Source organism: Melospiza georgiana, chromosome 4 (assembly GCF_028018845.1).
Source record: "Melospiza georgiana isolate bMelGeo1 chromosome 4, bMelGeo1.pri, whole genome shotgun sequence".
Classification (NCBI taxonomy): domain Eukaryota; kingdom Metazoa; phylum Chordata; class Aves; order Passeriformes; family Passerellidae; genus Melospiza; species Melospiza georgiana.
In genome coordinates, this window is record NC_080433.1 from 72,083,739 (window position 1) to 72,108,992 (window position 25,254).

A 25,254-nucleotide genomic window follows, 5' to 3' on the forward strand; every position below is an offset into this window, starting at 1 on the left:
CAGCATACTAAATGCAGCACTTAACATATCTTAGTGCTGTATCTCAGCTGGTAGCAGTTCTCAGAAAGAACAGACTAAACCCTTACCTTTATCTTTCGTGGTTGCTAGCAACACTCACTGCTTCTGTCACTTAGGCACTTGAGCTTTTGAAGGTTTTACAAGCCTGTGCCAGCAGCTTTAACACTAATTCAGGTGATTTGCCCTGTTTCCCACACAGCTTTGTGCAAAATTAGAGTTTTCTAACAGGGACATCTAGTGGTAAAATGTATTTTATTTAAAAATATGTATTATTTGTGTCCTTTTCTGTTTCTGTGCTTGCTACATAATGTCAGTATCAAAGCAGGGGGTCTCTGATGTTGCCATTAGAGAGGGTCTATTTGTTTACTATTGACAAGCCAAACTCTTCGCCAATCATAGCATGTAGTGCTTTCCTGTGTGATTTTTTTAAAAAATAAAAACATTTTTGTAAAATTCCTTGATTCTTCCCTCCTCACCTCCTTCCCTCATACCCATCACTGTGCCTTAGCAGAAGAAGGTTTTTCCTTGGAATAAAGAACAGGTGCATGTTCCACAGATGAAAAGACCCTGATGTGCACAGTCAGAGGCTCACCAGCCTCATGCACTGATACATTTGCCATCCAAGAGTGGTGCAAAGAAGCTGGACAAAGAGTTTTACAAGTTTTCCATTCCACAAGGACTGCTTGCACAGCTTGTGTGCTGGGGTTCACCAGGATGCCTGCAGGGATTGAATGAATCTGCCTCTCCTGCTCTGCTCTGCAGGGCCCTGGGTTAGAACAGCCCAGATGTTTAATGTTTTGTCATGCTTCAGAAGAGTATCAGATGTAATTTTTAACATCACCTCACAATGAAATATTAGAACATATCAGTGAGTATCTGTTTTGGAAGTGGAAGCTGCTTTGGCTTAACTGTGGGGTGCAGACACCTGGGGACACAGGGACCATCCCCTCTGCCCAGCACTTGGAATGTACATGGAATATTGGGTCCAGTTTCTCTTTCCTGTGGCATTCACATTCTCTGAAAAAATCCCTTCACCCCGGATTTTTCTCCTAAGCAGCTGAGAAGCCTCAGAGAAAAGGAAAACAAATTCTTATCTCATTTGTTTCTCCTGTGTTTTGCTCATGGGGAATGTGTTTGGAGATTGTTTACCCACAGGTGATTGTTTCATTGGATTCTGCTGTGAGTTGTTTTGTTTCTTTGGCCAGTTACAGCCAAGCTGTGTCAGGACTCTGGAAAGAGTCAGGAGTTTTCATTATTATCTTTTTAGCCTTCTGTAAGTATGCTTTCTGTATTCTTTAGTATAGTTTAGTATTCTTTAATATAGTATTACAAAATAAAAAATTAGCCTTCTGAGAACATGGAGTCAGATTCATTATTCCTGCCTTCGTTGGGGCGTTCCCAGCAAATATATTTTTTTCCAATAGGAAAGAGAGATTGATAAGAGAGAAAATCTGGGGCAGAACAGTCAGGTGCTGGGACAGGTTGGGCTCAGAGAGGCTTTGCAATCTCCATCCTTGGGGACTCTCAAAACACACCTGAATAAAGCTCTCAGCAGCCTCAGAGCTGAGATGCTGCATTGCCCAGGACAAATGGTCTTCAAAGGTCTTCCAACTTATTCTACAATTATAAGTTTTATTACCTCTGTGTGTCTATGTATGTCTGAATATATATCTATACACACAGACATATATGTATGCATTCTGAGCAATGAGTAATTAGTTGCACTTGTTTTGCAATGTACTTGGAATCTTAAAAAACCCAATTATCTATCTGTGTTGCTTAGACCCTGTAGCTGAAGGGACAAAAATACATTCATTATATTTCAATTTATATATTTTTAATTATAGTTGGTATTTCTGAGCCATCTACATGTGAGAGCTAGCCTGTTGGTAAGTGGCATTTAAATAATGAAGTGTTACATCCCTTTTCAAAACAGCATAATTCTGTTCTAATATATTAATAGCTGCTTTTAGCCTGTACTGTGGCTCTGGTTCTTCACTGTTCTAGCACCTTTTGAATCTGGTGGGTAATTTTAATCAAATTTGAAGGACAAGTAGATTGTCTTGGAAATAAGTTAGGCGTTGCGTGCAGTGACCAAATCAGCTCTTTTGTTGAGGGAAAGGCAGCTACAGATCAGAAATTACATGGATTTTCATTGCAAGTGTTTTATTTTGGCCTTTATGCCAGTAAAGGAGTTCTGTTTTACTCAAGGTTGTAAGGACCACATGAGGACATAAGGTTGTAAGGACCACAGCTGGGTTTTTGGGGTGAGGAGATGTCTCAGGTCAGGGAAGAAGCGAGGGAACAACAGGGGACTTGGGCCTGCAGGAAGCCAGGTCCTGATGTTCTGCCTCTCCCTTCCTGAGGAAAGGCTTGTTGGTGGCTCCCAAAGTGCTTTGGAGGAGGACAGCATGATCCATTTTGTGTGATCCATGGACAGCACTGTGTGATTTCACTGATGGCACAAGACAGCAGACCTGATTTCCAGCTCAGGGCTCGTGCTTGTATCATGATGTATCTGGATGCTGATAACTTGGAGACTGAACTTCTGTCATACAAAGGAAGACCCACATGAAATTGAGGATCTCTTGTCCATATCAAGCATCTCTATGGAAAAATAACACTGACTTTTGTCTTGACAGAGCTGAATAACCCCCAAATCTCTAAAAATCTTACATGGTAAGACATCTGTAACAAGACCAGATCCCAAAGCCTTTTCTGTCCTTTCAGTGGCTTTGCTGAGCTCTGTGTGGCCAGCTGGGGTCAGCCTGTGTCCAGCTGAACTCCTCCTTTCTCCAGGGAAGGCTCAGGACCCAGTTTGAGTCTCTCCTCCCGAAATAACAGCTTTCATCACTTCCCTTCCCCGACTGATGGTGTGCTCATGGTAAGAGCAGGAGCGCACATGCTGTCTCTGGCACACGAAATGAAATAACCACTTGAGGGGGGCAGCTCCTTTTGGGAGCAGTGCTGCCTAAAAATGCTTGTGAAACTATTGCCTCAGGCGTTCCTGAGCTTTCTGTTTCACCATCTGAAGGGATGCCATCAACACGTTTTTTTTTAAAGCTTCTCTAAAGCTTAGTCTGTTTCATGAGGAATGTGTGAGGAAGCTTAGATATTTATGTAATTATCCTAATGAAGTGGTTTTATTTATTGTTTTCTGAGGAAATGCTCGGTATTTTTGGATTCGTGTTCTTCAAAGAGAGGAGATGAATTTCCTGTTAAGGAATTGAATATGATTTTTTCAGATGTCTTCTGAGAAAAAAAGTAAACTAGAAGAGTGATTACAGAATATTGGCTAATTAGCTGTAGTGTAACTGCTTTAATTACTTTTATCCCTGAAGCCACATGACTGTGCAGATGACTAGCAGATGACTTATTTAAAAAAAAAAAAAAGACATGTTCACACTGCAAGGTTAATGAGCCTAATTAAATATAGTTTTCCTTAGCCAGATACTAAATCATAAAGCTTGGGGGAGAGAGGGAGGGGGAGAATCCAAAGGCAGTCAGTTCTATTTCAAAAAAAATGGTTTTATTCTGATATTTAATGAAAAAAAGAGAAAAGCTGGAATTGTGAGGGATTTTTCTGAATAAAGGCACTTAGATCTAAAGATTTGATGAGACCTCACATGGCAAACTTTGAAAGTCTATTTAGAGACAATTATGCTGAGACATATTTGTTTTCACTTACCCATTGCTTTAATTAATGTAGGAATGGGCTTGAATAAAAGGTCTGTGTTAAATGGAAGTCTCCATCTGCTGCTGCACATTACCAGAACCTTTGTCCTTCCTTGCCGTGCCATTTTCATTGCACCCTTTTATTTCCTGTAGTAAAAGCTGCATGATGTCTCACATTAAGTTGTACAGAAAGGATGGAGTTCTGATTTTTTGTTAAATTATTCCTTTTTTTTTTTTTTTTAATAAATTTTCTGCCTGTGCTGTGCACTGTGGTTTGAGTTCCCACGCTCAAAAAAAAATACTTGGAGATCCACATTCTGTCATCTTGCAGGGACTCTTTCATCCCATGCACAAAAATTAGATATTAGACATTAGTGAGTTGCCATGTGTCAGCTACCTTTGTGACTAGCCTTGAGTCACTGAGAACAGAGGGGGAAATGTGTCAGACAGTGAAATCCATTGGCTCAAACCAATGGATTTTGTCCTGTTTGCAAAAAACATGCAGTCAGCTATTGCTGATCAGCTGATATTTGGTGACTTTCACAGGTGACTTTGGGCAAAGCAAAGGTAGTAGCTCATTTCCACTTCCATTCTCCTTCCACACCTTTTCTCCCATTATGAATTCTTTTTTTTTTTTCCTTTCTCCAAATGCATTTATAGTTGATTATTTCCTTTAAGCTGATCTAGTGTGCAGGGCTCTAACATCTTAAAAAGATTGCTTAGACCTGAGTCAGGATGCTCAAGAGTCAGGTTGGGTAGATACAATAGCTTTATCAGACTGAATCCTCTACAAACAGTTGCTAATTAAGAATTAACCTACTCATGGGTGAAATTTGTGTCTTTTCATTTAAATTTTCATCTCAAATTTGAATTTTCGCTAACACACTGGACACTTTCTTCACTGTCTTTACTTCTTCACTGTCTTCACTTCTTCACTGTCTTCTTCTCCCAAAGAATTGTTTTTAGAAATAATTTACTGATTGATTTTCTTGGTTGTTTCAAAAGTGTAGAAAGAATAGGTTAGAGCAGACCAGCTGAAAGGATCCCTATTAGAGAGGGAAAAGCTGAGTTCCTCATCTAAACTGCTTCCTTTGGTTTTGTCACATTTTCCAAAGGGGCTGAAAGGTCACTGTGCCCCCAGGAGGGTTCAAAAGTTATTACAATAAATGGGATTATGATTAAATGATGCTACCTCAGCGCTTGGCACAGGTAGCAGAAGAATCCTAACACAGAGTTTGTGTGTCCCTCCTCCATATATTGATTTATGTGTGTTTTCCTCCCCCATGGACTTTGTCAAATATATCCTGATAGGCAAAAAAAGAGGAAAGTTGTAGCCATGGTTTTTGTAGCAATTTTTTCCCACCTGATTTCTACAAGTCAGCTGAGCTGAGCTCCTTTCTTTGGGGACAGAATGGATAAACCTGTGGCTTTGAAATTGGGAAGAATAACAAGGGTTTGTCTTTGACTTGCTTGCAACTTTCTAAGCTCCCCATTTTCCTTGTTGCCATGCAGTGAGTCTGATGCTAAACTCTTAAAAAAATCCATAAAATCCTTAGGATCCCTTTGAAATTCTTTCACTGATTTATTGGTTCTGTTTTTAGCTAACAATTTGTGGGTACCACTCACTAATAGTTTGTATGTGGTATTAGGACAGTGGTAGCTTACTTATGCTCCAAACAAGATTTTCTTCAGCTGTTTCGTGTTGTCCTCCATTTCCTCTGAGTCATCTTTACCCTAAATTGGTTTTTGTAAGTCTAGGAAAACAAGCTTTTATTTACACATACTTTGGCTAGTATATTAGTTTTCTACATTTTTTTGGCTATCAAAGCTATTCAGTAGGAAGGAAAAAAAAAGTATAAGATTTCAGTACAAAATTAGTGATTTTGTCTACCAGCTTTTTTTCTTTTTAAGTTTTAAACATTTTTTTAATCAATATGCTCAAGGGAAATGCAATTTACCACCATAATAAAGAAGATTCATAGAGTGACATCTTCTTAATAAATTCAATCACCCAGAATTATTATCTCCTAGTACCTGTCTATGCCCATGTCCATATTCTGACCTTAACTGGGGGTGATATTTGATGATTGATGGTGGTGATTTGCTGATGATTGGTGGTTAATGATTGTTGATGTTATTTTCATGGAATGCTGGTACATCGGTATTTAGAGGAATTATTTACATTTTGGGATGTGAGAGATTTTAAAGATGCTCCAGTTTCTTTTTCCTGTGTACTCTGAGCAGCCTGTATTTGTTAATATTAAAAATTACACTCTGGATTTACCATACTAAGCAGAAATTTAAAGATTTCAAGAGCCTTAACCCTCAGTTCTCCTTTTTCAGTCAGTCACCCTTTGTTAAGCAGTGGCCAATATTTGGTTCTTCTGACTCTAGACAGTTTCATTATTTTAGTACATGCTGTGCATCTGCTGCTCTTTGGAAATTCTGGAATCTAGAAATAAGCCATCAAGCAGTGGCAGAAGGCTGTTTTTAGGGTTTTTTTTGGTTTTTTTTGTTTTTTTTTTTTCCCCATGTTACATGTATAATACACCTATATTTAAGTTTACAAGGCAGTGTCTCTGTCTCATCAGCACTCAGTTAATTCACTTGCAATGGCACACAGAATATGCTGTGTGAAATATCCAGTTCACAAATCATCCCCTGACAGAAGCTGAGGTTATTTTGGTCTGGTCTGATAAGAACACAAGCCATTAGAAGGACATGAAAGCCCAACACTCTCTTCAGAGGCTCCAAACTTTCTACAGCTTTCTTCTGAAGTACCACACCATATATTAAAAGAACACAGAAATAGATGAGCCTTTTTTTTTTTTTGTTTCTCTCCCCAGAACTTGGCAGGATCTCAAAAGTGTATGTGAATCGACCTGCAGTGGTGAGGCATGCAGAACAAATTAAAAAATGGAAAACTCTGAAAGGTAATTGGCAAGTAAGTGCTCTTTTTATGCATTCTGTTCCTGTATTTTTAAAGCAGTCACTCTCTCTCTCCAGGCTGTAATATTGAATTTTTTTCAAGATACATGTAAACTTAAAAGATGTGCTTGTCCATGTCTTATTTTAGTAATTTGTATTTGATGATGATGGGATGGAATAAGGTGATGCATTTATCCAAACAAGTTAAAAACCATATAACTCATGACTGGCAAAACTGCAAATGTATTTAAGTCATCTTTATTCATGAGTGGATTAAATTGTGTATTACTATCCCTCCACATTTATTCTGTTTTCCAGACAGACTTCTCTGCATGCTGCCTTCTTATTTTTTAATTTTAAAGCTGTAAGATATGATCATCGTCCCTGTCAAATTTGACCTACCTGGATGATTTTTCTTTGCTTAAACATTCTCAACGTGTGTGATTTCATTGCTTAACGAGTTTTTTTAGCTAAAACTCAAAAATCCTGACTGGCTGTGGCATTTGGTGAGGGGAAGGAGCCCACTAATGTTAGGAAAGCTGCTGAAATAAGGTAAATGGTTGGTTATTGTCCATCTTAGTATAAAAAGACAAACTTTTTCTCCATTCACCAAGCAGCTGTTCTGCAAACAATGCCTGGGACGCCTCCTCTCTGCCCTCTGAACAACTTGTTTATGTGCAACAGTAGCTGAAAACCTGAAAGCAGGAGGAAGGAAATGATGAAGGATCAATCTTAAGAGTTGAATGTAAACAGAACAAAGCAAGAATCATTTAATTATAAGAAATTCTTTAAAAAGTTGTTCAAAATAGTTGAAGGGTGTCAGAAGCATCTCTCCTCTGTTTGAACATTGTCACAGCAGGGCAGTCATGTGCTGTTTTCTTAACAGAGGTGATTTTGAACCTGTACATGTTTGAATGTGAGCAGCATCCCAGATTCAAATCCTGTAGCCTGTTTCCCAAAATACCCAATTGGAAAACCCTTTTAAAAACCCTCAAGTTTATACCAGTTCTTGAAACACCCTGTCTGCATCTGTCTTGATGACTGGGATTCATGCCATAGGAGAGGAGATAAAAATTCTCAAAAATTCCCTCAAACAGAGGATAAAAAAAATCCAAGTAAAAGAAACATAAAACTATTTCTAGTTTCAAACAATTATAGGATGAAAGGAGGAAGCAGAAACAATCAGTCAGGCTTAGACTAACAGAGGCCAGTGATGGTTCATTACCCCATTGCCATTGCAAACTCTCTCCCTGTACAAGTGTCCTGTAAGAGAAGTCAGCTTTGAGGGAAGTCATCACTGTAAATGAGCATTTTCTGGAAGACCTTCAACAGATAATTCAAAATAATGTCTTAAGCTCAATTTTTGTTCAGAAAAAAAAAGCTCATAAAATTTTTAGCTATACTTCTGTTCCATTCTTGGATTAATGAGTCTTTTAAAATTCTGAAGCATTTCCATCTAAAGAGTGCTTTAACCTTGTCATTTACCTCTTGCTTTGGGGTTTTTTTTGCACCAAAATTACAGGTGTTTGTTATTTCTCATTCACACAAAAAGAAGTGGATCCTTTTGAGGAAGTATCCTCTGTATCATTAAATACTGCTGAAGACATGAACAAATATCTGCCCGCCTGTCTATCCTAAGCCATTATTTGCTTATATGTTACATCCTGTACATTTCCCCACTGTCAGAGTGAGAGCCAGGCTTCTGATTCCTGCACTTCTAAGGCAGATTGGCCTTGGAATTGCAAACAGAAATGCTCCATTCCTTGCTTTGTTCCCTTTGCAGGCAGCCTGGCTGCTGAAAGCTGTCACCTGCATAGACCTCACCACTCTCTCAGGTGATGATACTCCGTCAAACGTTCAGAGGCTGTGTTTTAAAGCAAAGCACCCCATCAGAGAGGATCTGCTCAAAGCCTTGGACATGCATGATAAAGGTATGGTGGCTTTTGGGGTGTGTATTTTCTAGAGGAAATGTCTGTGTTTCCTCATTATTGTCTCACTTTTTGGAAAAGACCTTGGTCCACTGCTTGAAGTAGTGTAGGCCAAAGGGGGATGGAAGCCTTACACATAAAAAAATCAAAGATTAGTCTTTTTTTAAAAACTTGGATTTATGGACTCTTCAGACAGCTGAAGTATGAAATATGAGGTCAATTATCTGAGAGTTGGAGAGAAGAGCACTTTAGCTGGAGATGCAGGAGGGCTGCATTAACATAAAGACTGCTCAGTTGCTGCTGGGCTCAGTCTGGCTCCACAAGTAAGAGCAGAGCTTGGCAGTGCAGTTTCTCTTGCAGCAATTTGCTGATCAAGCATAACTGTGATCAAGTCTTAACTGTGTTGGCATTAAACTGTGAGTCTGTCAATAAAAACTTTGGAGTTTTAACTCCTGCTAATGCAGACTTACTCCCAGGGCCAGGTGAATGGACAAGAGGTAGGAAACAGCACAAGAATGACCTGGACCATTTCAGCAGCATAACAGACATCCCTGGTGTGCTGCTTAAATCCTTGTGAGAACACAGGAGTGGGAGGTGAGAACAATGCAGTGTTCATGGAGAAGGTGGAATTCTCTGTATGAAAAAGGGAACTGTGGCTTTTGCTTTTGCAGGTATCACTGCTGCAGCAGTTTGTGTGTATCCTGCAAGAGTCTCTGATGCTGTGGACACCCTCAAAGCTGCTGGTTGTAACATACCAGTGGCTTCAGGTAAGATTTATTCAAAAATATCCCATTAAATAATCTGATGCTATAAAATACATAGAGAAATCCAGAAATTTGGACTTGCTTTTGTGTCAGGGAGTAAGGTGTAAAGGTAAGAGGTCGAAGGAAGGGAGTGGAAGGAGAAATTTCTTCTGGTATAATCTTTTGTTGTCTTCCAACTTGAAGCTTATCACAATGCCAAGTCTTTTTGCTGGAAGCTCTTCAAAGAAGCCTTTAAAATATATCAGTGTTTTTCTCACCTGGACAGAAGAAATTGAGATAGAGTGCTGGACAAGTGTCAGTATACAAAAAGTAGATGATGATGATGATGTGAGTTCTAATAAAGGTTTATTTTCCCTATCATGTTTGGCTTTTAAGTGTAATCCTGTGTCAAGTGCCACACACTCACTCATGCAGACACTTCCAGGATGGAGGAGAAAAGAGAATTGGAAGAGTAAAAGTGAGAAAATTTGTGGTTTCAGATAAGAGCTGCCTTTTTGTGCACTCCAGCCCACTCACCAAGAGAAGCCTCATAAATAAGCTTTGATTCTGTGCTGGCACTACTCTGCACTTACCAAACCATCCCTGGAGAGCCAAGGCTGTTTCCTGCACAAATCCAAACCAACCCAGCTACAGTGAGGATAACTATCCCAGCCAAAAGCAGCACATCCTGCAGGCTGACTCCAAGGAAGCTGTGAGCAGAGACAGGGGTTTTTCCCTCCTGAGCAGCCACAGGTTCAGGACTTTCACACCCAAAATCTAACAGGGTCAGCTCTTCTCCAGTCATCACACATGAGACAAAAGTCCTGAATGTGCAGGAAACAAGAAGTACAATTCAGGTTATAAGGCAGCCCTGGATGTGATCTGGTCCAACCCCCTGCTCAAAGGAGGGGCTGACTTTGAAGTTAGATCAGGTGTTAAATGCTAAGAAACATGTGAGTTTTTTGTTCTTGTTTCATTGTTGTATAGGGGAAAATTACATAATAAATGCATTTATATGTCAGAGAGAAAGACAATCTCTGACAAAGCCATTATTTTTTCTGTTTCCAAAGTTACCTTTGAGTTTTGTACTTAACCATCACAAACATCATCTTAAATAGAACTCATTGAAAGCAATTTTTGCTATATTGTGATTTAACCATTAAACAACATTATTATGATTTAAGATACTACATAAAAGAATTGGAGAAAATTAAAAATGTATATATTGCTTCATATCTGATCTCCTTGTTTGCTCAATCTGCTGGAAGCAATAGGTATTGTGCTTTTATCTAGGTTGTTCTGGAAAACATCAAGGCATGTGAAAGATCTTTTCACAAGATGCACTTACCTTGCTGGACATCGGTTTTTGAGGGTAGAGCCAATATTTCTTATTGGTGAACAGAGAGTAGCATGAAGTGCCTGTAGATTTTTAAAATCATGGCAAGCATTGAAAAAAAAGAATAATGTTCAAACCTTTTGGTGTATTACTGGTATTTTCAATTTTATTGTTGATTTCTAAAACTTTAACACCTTCATGAAACATTTCTTCCTTCTACCTGCACCCTTTTCGTGCTAGTGGCTGCTGGGTTTCCAGCTGGACAAACTCCTCTGGAGACCAAACTGGCTGAAATAAGGCTGGCAGTGGAATATGGGGCCCGAGAGATTGACATTGTCATTAGCAGGAGTCTGGTGCTGACTGGCCAGTGGGAAGGTAAGTAAAAAATTAGTTTTAAAAACCCTAAACCTTTCTGTATGCACATACAGGGCCTGTCTTTGTCTCTTCCCCAAATCTCTCCATCAATCCTTGAAGAATTTGGTCTTTTCCCCTCAGAGTAATCTGGGGCTCTGAGCTAAATAAAAACTATACAATGAAATTATGAGAAAGGTTGCATTTTTTGAGAGTAATGGTGTTGGAAGTTGTAGCAGGCTGGGCAGGCAGAATGACTTTTTGGTTTGAAAATTCAGATCTATTCCCTCCATGCCTTTAGAGGATTTTGTGTACAGCATTAAAAAAATAGCAAGTAAAACCCTAATTATTTGAAGAGTTTTGTTAGAAAGCCCAATGGGCTGCTAATGTAGATGATACCTTTTAAAATATACATGTTTCATTTCTTGACGAAAACACGTATTCTAGTTGTTTTCTTTTTGCTGAAAGTTGAGGGAACAAATTGACTGTTCATATTATTATTGATGTTCTGGCATCTGTAGACTACTACTAATTAGTAGGAACAATAATGCTGAAGATGGTTTTTGCTCTAATTGCATCCTTAATGTACTGTGAATGGTTTGACTTAAGTGCTGACAGTGCTCCTATAACTAATCTCCATGTGAAGGTAGACACATCATTGTCTTGGAATGAATTTTCCATTTAGCTGTAAAATGCAGTGCCAGAATATCCTATTTGCTTGGCAGACTTTATAATGAAGCCCTGGTACCTGACTTTATTTAAGGAAATAACAGAAATAATGGTAATAGATCATGTTTTCTGGTCTTCTTGCAATTAACAGAATTGAACCAAACACCCCACATGTTTCTGCATCTGTGTCTTCAGGACTGGTTTCCTTGATGTAATATCTTGGCCTCTTTTGTAATATTTGGAATCTTCATACTTTTGGTCTTAGTTATTTAAGGATTAATTTTTTTAATATGAAGGAGAACTGAGAGGAGAAATATGGGGCTTGGATTCAGAGAGAGAGTTTGGATCATGACTGAAATGAATGGGATATTAATTTGGTATGCATATTCTTTTATCCAGAACTGAAATCTTGACAAGGTTGAAAGCCATCCTTATTTTACATATATATATATAAAGTATATTTTAATAAATATTTATATATGCACATATATATTAAATATACATTATTGTATATATTATATATAATATAAAACAAATATCTATATTCTTTATATATAATATATTATATAATACATTAGTATATTTATATACTATAGAAATATATTGTTTATATTATATAAATATAAAAATAAAATGCAAAATATAAATATATGATTGTTTTCACCAATGGCAGAATTCAAATTATTTCCAAATTATTTCCTAAGTTTGTTCATGAATCTGAATCTGTTTGTGACACATATTTATGTGATCTTGAAAAAAAGCTACTTCAGGAACAGAATTTACTTGCCATAGAGATGCCACAAGGTGAAAAATTACAATATTTAATTTTCCTATATAAAAATAAAGGTATTTCATTAGGTGATCTGGATTTTTTGGTGAAAATCTAGTGTTCTGTCTTCCTGTTTAGCTTTCAATAGATATGTTACCTGTGTGATTAGGAATACTTTAGAATAATCTATAAAATACTTATAAGGAATCTAGAAGAAGAGACAAAAAATGATTTTTTTAGGTTAAATCCCCATATTATATAAAATTAAGCAGTGCAGTACCTGTCCGTGTGTTTGAGGTGCTTCATCAACTAAATCTGCCTCCAATTATATTATAACTTATGCTAATAGTAGTATTCATTATAATAATAATAAAAATAACAATAATATGCTTCAATGGGTATTTTCTTATGCTGACATCTTCATAGCCTCAGAAGTTATTGAAAAAAAATCTATGTTGTGGAGTGCTGTTTAGTTCATTTCCAGCTTTTCTTCTAGCCTGTGCAATAATTGGGGTCACCACAATAGAATAATGTTGCTTTGTGATTTGCTTCAAAGGCTTGTTTGGTTATTAAATATTTTAGTGTATGTCCAATTATGTCAAGTTATTTTAAAGAAGTTCTTGAATATTGCTGGAGCTCTTTATGACACTCGGAATACATTTTCCAGATCTTTGTGAAGTAATTGTTAAGATCTTTTAAATAATGCTGAGTATGAAAGCAGCTTTATTGGACAGCTAAATTACATCAGAAAATAACATGAAATGAAATATAAGTTTATGAATTTGCATACCTTTTATAAGCTTTTAGCTTTTAAAGCAATACTACTTTAAAGTAGTTTACTCAGCTTTTGTCTTGTATTACTTGTCAAAGTATGGATTAAACATTAATTATCAGTTTGGACACTTCCTTTGGACACAGAATGTGGAGCCTTTATGTAAGGAGCGATCAAGTTGACCAACAAATTGTTGAAATAAACTGGATCTATTTATTATTCGTTTTTCCCCCTGTCATCAGCATTTGCTGTACTCCTGAAGTTGTGTGGGGTGCAGTAATGTCAGTGTTAATTCCTAATTCCACAGCTGCTAGCAAACAAACACCTGGACATGCTACATTGTCAGTGGCTGTAGGAGCACTGTTCACCCATCATTTGCTCTGTGGCAGTTGAATTTTCCTAAAAAAAGGGAAAAAAATTCCAGTTATACTCTGAGACTTTGATCATGGCTGCATCCATGGTATAACCCCATTATGAAAAGTGCTTTTCACTGCTGTTGATTTTTTATGTGTGGGTTTGGAGGCTTTGATCAGGGATTGGGACCTTACTTTGTGCTACATACTTCATAAACAGCACAGGCAGAGCACATTCCCTGCTCCAGAGCCTTGGAGAAGCCTCCCCACATTGTTCAGGAGGGTTGTAGCTGGATTTACCATTTCTGGATGTGCAGACTGCCCTGCTGCACTGTGGTATTTGCTGGGTTCCCAGGATGGAGGAGGAATTGGGAATCTGACTCCATGTTCTTAGAAGGCTAATTTATTCCATTCCATTCCATACCATTCCATACCATACTATATGATATATGATAAATTATGCTATACTAAAACTATACTATAGAATAGAGAAAGGATACTTACAAAAGGTTTAAGAAGATACTAATCAAAAACTCGTGACTCTCTCCTGAGTCCAACACAGCCTGACCGTGGTTGGTCACTAAGTTAAAACAATTCACCTGTTGGACAAACAATCACCAACCACATTCCAAAGCAGCAAAACACAGGAGAAGCAATCAGATAATTATTGTTTTCATTTTTCTCTGAGGCTTCTCAGCTTCCCAGGAGAAGGAATCCTGGTGAAGGGATTTTTCCAGAAAATATGACAGTGACACTGCACAGTTTCTGGCTGGTGCTGGCAGCAGCAGCAGTTCGGGCTCCTGAAGCCCAGCTCTGTCTCCCAAATGTGAATCCCTGGAGTTGCACATATGTGAGGGGGTTGTGTTGTGCTGATAGTCTCGTGCTTGTCATTTTGTTAACAAACCTGCCATCAACATGCCAGCCACAAGGGGCTCCAGCTCATTTTCCAGTTTCCAGCCCATCATAATCACCTTGATCTTTTGGGCCAACAAAAATCAAAAAATCTTCTCATCTCAGTTTCTATTTGTTGTCGCTGACTAGATAAAAACACCAAAAAAATTGAATTTTTTTAAAGAAAAATTTTCTTATTACCACATTTTTGTAGAAGAGCTATTCTATAAAAACTAAGCAGTGTGGGTTTTTTTCTTTGTTGGATATCTGGATTATCCCCCTTATTTTGTGATTTTTAGGACTAATGTATTACACCAAAGTAACAGACCATCTAGACAACGTAGTGCAGATTACAGCTAGCAGAAATTATCAGGGATATTTGCTTGGGAAATGTACATGGAAGGAACATGTTCTCTGCTGTATTTAATAGCTGCTAAAATTCAATATAATGTACTAAATATTCACAGTGTTCGGAAAATGACAAGGACACTTACAACTCTTGTGTTTTGTAACAGTGGAATTAAAACCACAGCTGCAAAAGCATTTTTTTTTTCCCCTACAAAATCTGAATTTTTCTGACTTCTATGAATGCAGCTAGTAAAAGCAGATCTAAAGTTCATGAAAACTGTCAGGTATCTCAAGTGGTGCAAAGTAGAAGAGTTCTTATTCACATGCATTTTAACAGCTGGGTCAGTAGAGCTCCTGCACACTGTATTTGTGAGCAGCTGCCTCCAGGTATATTCTATACAGGCTGGCTTGATTTGGGGTTTTTTTTTGTGGGTTTATTGGTTCGGGGTTTAGTGGCTCTTCTGCTTTTTTATTTTTTTTTTTTTTTTCTTTCCTGGCTTAAGATTTAGTCAGCTTTTAGAATGGATAATATTGGTTGGAGAGTACTGGCCATTTTCTTTGAGAGCTTTTTCTTTTTCCTTGTTTTTAGGAGTCAAAAATAAATTCTCTTGCAGCTTCTCCATGGGGTTCTTAGCTCATTAGTTGAAAATATGCCCGCAGGGTTTCCTGTGACAGAGTTTTTTGACCAAAATCTTTGTGCCACTGCTGCTAACAGAGATGCTGTGTATGCTGGTGTCCTGCACAGCTCACAGATATTCCTGCATTTGTAGCACCCAGCTTTGATCCTGCTGCTGTTCAGCCTGGTGAAACTGAGTCCTTAAGTGCTGGCAGCACAGACTGTCCCACTGGAAGCCCAGCAGTCCTTGAAACACTGAGTACATTTTGAAGTGGGACTGACTAGGCATTTAGACATTTGCCCAAAATTTGCAGGATCATCCCATTATTTGTGCCTTGTTTTATATCTGACTGAGTAGCGAAACTTCTCCTTTTATTTTTGAAAGGAGCAGGAGTTTTTACATTTGTTCTGCATCAAAGCAGTTCCATCTTGCACTGGGACTGGGGTGCTGTGCCCCAAATGTAGTTGCATTTCTCTCTGTACTTTTGTTGAAAATGCCCCGTGAGCGTCAGCTGCTGTCTGCAATAATTGCTCTCTGAATAAAGAACAGCATTTCTTACCCACACACCTGCCCCACTGAGGTGTGCCCGCTTCTCCTGCGCCCCAGCCAAGCTGCCAGACACGGGTGATTGAGGATCCTGAGCGTTCCTGGCCGTGGGATGATGAGTGCTGGCAGGCAGCGAGGCTGCTCCTAACGCTAATTGCATGTAAAAGCACCTTCCAACTGCAAGGGGGGCTGCTGGAGCTGCACTGCCAGGGAGCAGCAGCTGTGGGGATGGAATTTCTTTGCATGGAATCCAACCTAAATGTACGTTTTGTTGATTTTGTTTTGACGTTTCTGGTGGTGTATCTCGAAGGTAGGGAAAACTTTTTCCTCTTGTTACCGAAGCTAGAAGAAGAAGAAAGCTGCTTTCTCTGGGTTTTCAAAAGCTTCAGGAAAGAGTTGCTCCACAAAAAGAGATTACATTTGGATCTAACATGAGCAGGGTTATTAAATGCACCAAAAAAAAAAATATAGCACAGGTCCTTTGTGTTTCCTTTTTGAGCCTCGATTTGATGTAGGTTTCTGGAGCATCACCAATTGATCAATAAAACATGTTAGACTGCATGCTAGTTCTGATTAATTCACACCTTTGGTACACAGTGAGAAACAAGGTGAAGCCTGGTGTCTATAAAGGGACTTGCTAAGTGCATCAGCCAGTTGTCTGCTAATGTGTGCAGCGTGTCTCAGAAGGCCAGCCCAGCAATTCCAGCCCTGGACACCCTGGTGTGCCCATGGCAGCAGTGGGATGAGGGCCCTGCCACTGCTGCCAAGCCCTGCCCCATGCTTCCAGGTCTCACTTAAGGGCTGAGGGGAAAAGAAGTCTGATATTGCTGAAAAAAACAAGTCTTTCTAGCCTAGACTGTTTTAGCAAGACCTATTTAAAGGTGTATTTTAGCCTTCTGTCAAAGAACTTTTTGATTATGTAATTGAAGATTGAGTACAGTTTGTCAAAAGGACCCTCTTGCAAAGCATCCTGTTTGTTTATTTTGCATCTTAGGGGTTTTTTAAACTTGAAATCCAGAAGTAGTGACTGTGCACTATAAGAGCTGCTTTTCTCCTGACACTGGAGCAATCTTAAACATCCCCAAGCAGCCAGGTTCTGACAGCAATTCTTCATTATTTTTTGGCTCTTTTATTCTCCCTCTGTGTAAACTTCTGTGGGAGCACTGCTGAATTTTACCAGGAAGGATAAAAGGGAGGGTTTCACTGGCCAGGTGCAGAGGAAAACACAACTATCTGAGTACTGATTCAATGTACGACCGTATTTATTGCTGGAAAAGCTGGTTTAAGATCAATCTTTACTATCACAGCATTTTTTACTGCTGATGTATTCATGGGTATTTAGCACATTTGTATTTTGAGAGAACAGACATTAATAGCTATTAAGTAAAGTCTGAAACTGCACGGCGTTGTTAATTACCTCCAGTCATGTAATTTATTGAACTTACAAAACTTAAGTTCCTGAGAGCTACGGCTAATTATAAGATTGGAAATTAATCCAGAAGTGGAAATTACAGCCATACTTGAAAACATCTCTCAGGCAACTTTGATCATTCCCACGTGCTTTCATCCCCAGGTCTGTACGAGGAGATCCGCCTGTGCCGTGCAGCCTGTGGAGAAGCTCACATGAAAACAATCTTGGCCACAGGTGAACTGGGCTCCTTTGCCAACGTCTACAAAGCCAGTATGATAGCTATGATGGCAGGTAAATACCCTTGGTTCTCCTTTTAAGCTAAGAATGTCTTTGCTATATTATTTATGAGGCTTAAAAAATTCCGGTCTTGGAAGTTTGGTTTTTGTCGATGGCGGAAAAAATTTGTGTGGCAATTACTGCAGCTGCAGGTGGAGTAATGGAGTGTCACTTGTTTTGTGTCACCTACCAAAAACTGCATGAAATGTTAAGTAAGGAGCTGCTGAATGGCAAGGGTTGTAGGAACAAGTAAAATTCAAATAAAAGTCAAACATCTGATCAGAATATTTAATAAAGGCATGTGGGGCAGACAGACTTGTGGAGGCAGCTGTGGTCACCTACAGATAGGATGTGGGTAGGTGGCTCACAAGCTTGTTTTAAAGGTAAGGGGAACTTCCCAGTGCAGTTTCATGCCAAAAGCTCTCAGTTTTGGTTTGTGATCATCTCTAACCACCTCTGAGAGGGCAGCTCAGGAAACCAACCCTGCAGAACAGGACAGAGCTCCCAGGGGCTGTGCATACTTTATTACATTTTTGCTTAGCTTAGCACCCGTTTGATCCCAGATTTTCAGCACTACATTCTCTCTCTACAGCTTTGGTACAACTTTTCCTAGCTGAACCAGGATTATAGTTCTGTGTTTTTATGTTGGAGATGCAAAATTGGGAATTAGCTCCCAGGCACTTGCTTTTCCCACTGTGCTTGAAAGTGGGCTCCCAAGTTTATTTCTAGAAGTGTAAAGATATACTGAGAACCACTTGGGTTCTTAGTATATCTTAGTCCGTCTTCTAAACTTCCCCTAATTTTTTATGTTAATGTTTTTCCTCCTTTTTTTTCTTCAGGCTTGAAATTCTTACACTAAAGCAAGAAAAACGGAATCAAGTGTCTTGTCGGTATTTAAACAAATATTCGGCTTGCTGCTGACATCACTGTTACCATACACAATTCTGTGCTTCTCTGATTCCAGTGGAATGGAGAGCATTTCAGGCTTCTAACAAGCCCAGCTACAATGCCAATTAGCATCATTAGACACAGAGGATCAGTATTATGCTGCTAAATATTGCTTTTAATTAGAAGAGGTGTAAGAAGTACACATTACCTCTTATTTAAACTGATGCACTAATCATTGTGATCACTTTTTGTAACACTAAGTAGTGAGAAATTCAGCTTGTAAAGCATTTTACCATTTTCAGAATTTTGCTGGTGTAGTTTTTTTGAAATACAGCAGATGGCTCTATTGTTAATGATTTTCCTTGCCTAGTTATTCATTTTACAAGATACTTATCCATCTGAATATATCCAGTAATTTCCTTATTTCAGTCTTTTGCTTCTTCTTTGTGGGTAGGCATAAAAATAAGAATTTATTTGCCCTCTACATACATGCATTGAGAGTCAGGCTTTCAGACTCCAACCTGTCAGAACTGCCGAGAGCCTCAAATTCCAGTTGAATTTTGTTTTATTTGTATCTTTGTATCATTTTGGGGAGAAAGTGAGTCCACAGTATGGTGGATTCAACTGAAAAAGTGGCTTTAGGAGTTGTTGCTGCCTCTGTCCAGTTCCTCCTGTCCTTTACAACAAAATAAAGTTCCTTCAGCTGTGCTGTTACAAGTGCTTCTCACGTGTCATTGTGAGCTGAGTTTTCAAAGAATTCCAGTTGAAAATTATTCCAGAAAAGGGTTAACTAGTTAGCTGTGGGAGTTTTTGATTGGTTGGCAATGCTTTAAGGTTTTTTTTTTTAAATGGTCACAACCTCAGTAATCTGGTCCACAGCCTTGCTTTGGCTGGGGATGTGCAATCCTCAAACTGTTCTTGCTTCACTGTCCATGATGCCAGCCTGGCATGTGGGGAGCACCAAATCCTGGGGTTACAGAGGTTTACAGTGCCTTGCTGAGCATGCACACATTCACCAGGGTCCTGAAGCACAAAGCCACCAGGGGTATAATATGTAAAATATATAAAATATAATATAATTTACATAATAAAATATAAATAATATACAATACATAATACCCATAGTAATATTAATTATTGTTTATTATATATTATATAGTAAACATATTATATATAATAAAATATATATACTATATGTAAATATGATATGATATATGATATACAATATAATACAATGTAATACAATATAATACAATATAATACAATATAATACAATATAATACAATATAATACAATTATATTGTATTATATTATATTATATTATATTATATTATATTATATTATATTATATTATATTATATTATATTATATTATATTATATTATACTATACTATACTATACTATATTATATATATAATACAATATAAATATTATATAAAATATAATTTAACTATATAATATAAATATTATTAATATATTATAATTAAAGTTATATACAAATATAAAAATAGAAAATAAATAAGCAAATAAATACATAGAAATATAAAAATATTTAATTTTATATAATATAAACTAGTATATTATATATCATTTTCCTCTATGTAATCTGGTGGCTCCTGACTCCTGTTTTCTCTGAAATAATTCTCCATGGCTACTTTTTGTTCTCTAGTAAAGTCCACGAGGGGAAAGACATCAGAATGGGAGGAGGCCCACAGGTATCCTAAATTCTTTTAACCATGCCTTTACCAACTTGACTGACACGCCATAAATTCTTGTGGAATATTTAAGAAGCTATTCTGAGTGAAGGAGGCTGACATGCCTGTAAGGCCAGTGACTCACCTGGCAAGAATAACCTGAGCAGTGCTGAGGAGGGCAGGGTGGCAGGGAGCTCTGCACAGCAGTGCCTCTGTCCCACTGCCAAGGGAGCACCTCGATTTTGGAAAGAGACAAACTCCTAGCACTGCATCAGGAAATTTTGAGTTTATGGCCTCCACTGCCATCTCTTGTGCTTCCTCAAGTCCTGGTGGTGATTTGAGTGCATGAGCTTCTCAAGAAAACTGACTGCCTTTTTGACTCTGCTTTGGGGACAGAGAGTAAAGTAATTTAAAAAAAAAGTGAAATACGAGACAAAGATAATAACAGACAAAGCAAAAGTCAAACTGAGATCAGTTGTGAGATTCTGCCTTTAAGTCTCATGCTCAGTACAAAAACCAAGGGTCCCCCCTCAGTAGCATGTGAGTTGTATTATGTGCAGGTTTAATTATGTGTCTACTGCAGCTGTAATTTGATACTAAGTCAGTTTTTAGAGCTCAGAGCATTTGCAAATGAAAGGCAAAGCAAGGGAGGAGGCTTGGTAACACATAAACAACATTTCACTTTGTGTCTTGTTTTACTTGTCTGAAATACAACCGTGTTGGGTTTATGGTCTGTCTGTAAAGGGCACACTCTACCTGTAAAACATCCATCAGAAATCAGAAATAGCTCCTTTCTATGGCTGTGATCTGACTCTGATTGCTCTCCAGGGTGGCAGATGATGTTCAGCTCTGGGCTGGGGGCAGGTCAGTGAGTCTTTACTCTCAGGAGTGTGTGGGAAGTATATTTGGTGCTGACTGGTGACTAAGGATTTCTTGGCCACTGTCTGAGTGTAGAGGTGGTTGCAGTTGGCTGCTTAAAGGGGGTTATCAGGGCAGTGATTATTGCTTATAGTTAATGAATTATTAATTATACTGGAATTATACTGGGAGTTGAACACTTCCCTGTCTGCTGCAGCATTCTGCATAGTCTGTGGTTGTTCTGCTTCTTCAACATCACAACAGCATTGTTGTGCCTTAGTTAACATCACTGGAAGTTTAGTGCAAAGAACAAGCTCAAAACACACTGTGGAAAACCAAGATGCAGCATGGCAGTCTGTCTCAAAGTTTTGAATGGTATCATGGGCTAACAAAGTTTTTGAATTAAGTGTAAGATCAAAGATGAAGTATCTTTAAATACAATCAGCCTCAAAGAGGTTGGAGCAGAAACAAGTGACTTCATTTGTTCTGGTACAGAATGGGAAGAAATAAAAAAAAGCCAGCAGTATGAAAATGCTGATAACAGCATGTTCAGTGAGGCACTACAAGGATGCTGCCTTAAATGAGGTAATTGCCTACAAGCTTAACAGTGATACTGCAGCTAATCACTAGAAATAATGTAGGCGTGATAGATAAGCTTGGAGTTGAAAAGTTCCAACAATGCAATCACAATATCCTCAGGTTTGAATTGCTGATGAGAGGCCATACAAAGACTAGTAGCTAAAAAGAAAAAAAAAAATAGTGGGGCTTGAGTAAAGCAGACCTTGAAGGGATGTGAAATGAGACTTAAAAATCTGTCTGGAACTGAGGAATATGTGTGTAGGGAATCAGAAGTGAAGGAATGATGGAAAGTGGTTGAGACAGGCTAGGGCAGGCTCTCATGAAAAGTCTTTCCAGTTGAGTCAACAGAACCCTGCATGGGTAAGTAGAGGACAGAAGTAACACTTGAGAGAAACAAAGATGTTGGGGGAAAAATAAAGATGCAAAGAGTCTGTGAAGTGAGAACAGAGTTAGAGTGCATACAGTGAAGCCTCATTTGTTTGCAGTTTGTTAAAAACCCAGACGTGCATGCAATGGCACATTTTGTTATGCATTTATTTATGTGCTTACTGAGCTGTGTGCCTGCCTACACAGCCATATCTGAGGGGAGATCTTTATTTGGGGCCATTCATATTTGTCAGAGCAGGATGCCTGGCAACTCTGCTAATTTTGCGCAAGGTCTGTTCTATTAATGTTCCTGCAATCAGAAAATAAGAATATATACCCTCCAATGAAGTCCAAGAGGAAATACCAGTGTAAAACTTATCAGCTCTGTACCTGTTTGTTTGATTTTGTGTCACCCACACCACCACCTGAGTTTCTCCCTCCACCATCTCCCCTTACAAATAGAAACAATGCTATTTCCAAGCACTTCTCACCAGAACACCAACTCAGGAAGCCAGAAGATGGGTTTGAGGTTGCAGAATGACTTGTTCTGTTTCTCCTCAGAAACCCCAGGCTTGTCCTTCTCAGGACAAGGGTTTGAACTCTGATTTTTCCTTCCTGACCTTTAGGAAAGGGGCTGTTCTTTATTCTCCACTCCTTGGTTGTGAAATAGCAGCTACTGACAGAATAACACACTGTTGAGAGGGGTCAACTTTCTATTAGCAAATTATCCTCAGTGCCTGCATAGCACTTTACCTTTGCTGATTTCAAGATCTTTCCAAAACATGTTAATTAAGGAATATCTAAATGGTATACTTTCAATTTATAACAACTGATGCAGAGAGGTGAGAAAGCACCCCTTTTGGGTTAATTTTCCCCATGAATGAAACCTTGTTTCTATGTTAAATAACTTGTTAGGATTCGAGCTAAAACTTGTGAAGTTTCATATCACCTCAGACTCAGAAATTGTTGCACAGTGAATAGCTCCAGTCAAACATGCCAGCAAAATAACAGGGCTTCCTGGCAAAAAACTTTGCATCTGTGAAGCTCCACTATTGAAGGTAATGGTTTGAGAGAATGCAATTTTAAAACATGGAAATATTATGTAAAATCAATAAATGTACTGGGTACTATTTATTTCTTTGATATTTCATGTTAGGTTTTTTCATTCTGTCAGTAGCAGGTGTTAAATTCTACTAAACCAGTGAAAAACAGAAATAAATATTTAATTTACTGTACCTATCAATTATATAAAATTGGCTTATGAAATATTAAAAGAGATTGCATGTAGGAACACTAGTTAGAAAATCCAGTTCCTTAACAGAAACCTAATATAGATGTGGAAATACACAAAGCATGATTTTAGGGTTGTAGGTTCTGGATTTTTTGTTGTTGTTTTTTAAGGTATCAAGGTCTAGTGGTTGTTCCTGTCTAATTTGAAGACATATGGTCATGGCAGCAGCAGTGTGGATTTAGACTTGTGAAGAGAAATGTGTTGAGTGGAAAAATACATCGGGAATATGTGCTCTTGAACATCATTAGGTTATTTTAAAAAACTATGGATACTCACTTGAATATACCATTTAATCCTAAGGACACGGGGAAAACCAAAGAGGCATAACAAGAGAAGAGCAGAAACAGAAGTGAAAAACCACTTGAGCCATAAAAGTGGCACAAAACCAAGAAGTTTCCCATAAGGGAAACTTATGGATTGTTTCCTTACCTGAATGTTAAAGCTGCACATTAAAACACAGTGATATCAATATAAAGACATCCATGAGCCTTTAACAAATCATGTCCTAATGTCCTCTGGTTACAGCTCAGATTCTGAAAAATGGAAAAAAATTGAATATATTCTATACTTGAGAATTTCATCCCCTGGGAAATGTTCCTGATTTGGTTTTGTTGTTGGTGGTTTTTTTTTCTTTTTTCCAATTCCTTTTCAGAAATTGTAGTTTTAAAATTCAGCGTCTCTCAGATAAGACAATTTAAGATTTCTGCCTGTACTTTATAGTTACTAAAGACAATAGCTTTCCCAGAGGTGTCTGTAGCAGTCCTTCTGAGAGAATTTTTCAAAGACTGAATTGACAGCAAAGGCCATAATCTTCATGGCAAGTCAACAGGGATCTGACATCTGATTGTCTTTTGTACCTTTGATGTTTCTTTCCTGCTAGCTATTTGGGCTATAAAGTGATTTCTCTGCAGTGTACAACTGCAGCTGATTCCTAAAGTTGAGTTCTAAATCTAAGATGTAGAAAAGATTCCTCCTTGGTGATACCAGGAAAACTTCTTGAGTATCACATCTTCTTTCCATCATCTTTGCAGTCGTGCTGCTAGTCCAATGTCCAATTTACCAGCCTATCCCAAACATCTCAGGAGTGAAATCTTGTATTTGGTCACTTTTGATTCATCTGTGATGGACCAAAAAGGAAACAAGGCGTGATGCTCCATATTCCATGCATCACACTGAACTTCAATTATGGAATGCAAAATTGTGAGTCATATATATTCAAAAGCCTCTTTCCCACTAGTCCTGGAAAGTGAATTTGTGGGGAACTCACAAAGCACAAAGCCTTCCTCATAAATGGGGCTTTGGAACAGAGCTGACCCCAGGCTGTGGAAGCAGCTCGTTGGGGTATGATGGAGAGGGATGCTGTGTTTCTTGGGAATCCCAGTCCCCAGCAAGAGGTTCTCAGCTGGTTCTCTGCTGCCCTGACACCATGAACATGCTATTGGTAGCTAAACTAATTAGGTTTATGTTGTAATCAGGCACTGTGTTTGCAGCTGCTCTGGATGTCAGCACATCCAGCTTCTCAGCAGCTCTCCAGTTGCAGCTTCAAGGCAGAATCCTCCAGGAGCTTCAGCTGGTTGGACCCTGTGCTATTGTAATGATGCCATTTCCAGTGCCTGGGTTAGAATTACAGCTCAGCTTTAAACTCAGTGTCTCCAGAAAGCAGCGCAGAAATGTTTTTTCCTAGAAGTAAAACAAAAAGATCCTAGTAAAATAAGCAGAGCTTCTCCATACCCTTCAACAACATCTTGGTAAGTTCATTTGCAGGCACCTGCTCCTATTATGAAGTAAGAACTGAAACTGGGAGAGAAGCTTAAGAAGAAAGTAATAACTTTTTCTTCTAAAATGTTGAAGAGATTGACTAAAAGGAGAGTTAGTGAGAGGTAAAGAGAAGCTTTTAGGTTTAGAGTGTTCCTGTGCCTTTTTTTTAGCGTCTTAAGAACTCAGTTT

General features: G+C 38.4%; 1 protein-coding gene across 3 annotated transcripts in view; it reads left to right on the forward strand.

Annotated features, from left to right (window-relative positions):
* Positions 1–25,254, forward strand: part of DERA (deoxyribose-phosphate aldolase) — a 45,453-nt gene that overhangs the window by 1,550 nt on the left and 18,649 nt on the right. For all 3 annotated transcript variants that reach the window (XR_009114386.1, XR_009114387.1, XM_058023037.1), the window contains exons 2-6: positions 6,540–6,637; positions 8,405–8,552; positions 9,221–9,316; positions 10,869–11,003; positions 17,518–17,646. Coding sequence is in view for 1 of the 3 variants with exons in the window: in XM_058023037.1 (XP_057879020.1) it covers positions 6,540–6,637; positions 8,405–8,552; positions 9,221–9,316; positions 10,869–11,003; positions 17,518–17,646 (606 nt within the window). In the remaining 2 variants the exon portion in view is untranslated. The remainder of the gene's footprint in view (positions 1–6,539; positions 6,638–8,404; positions 8,553–9,220; positions 9,317–10,868; positions 11,004–17,517; positions 17,647–25,254) is intronic.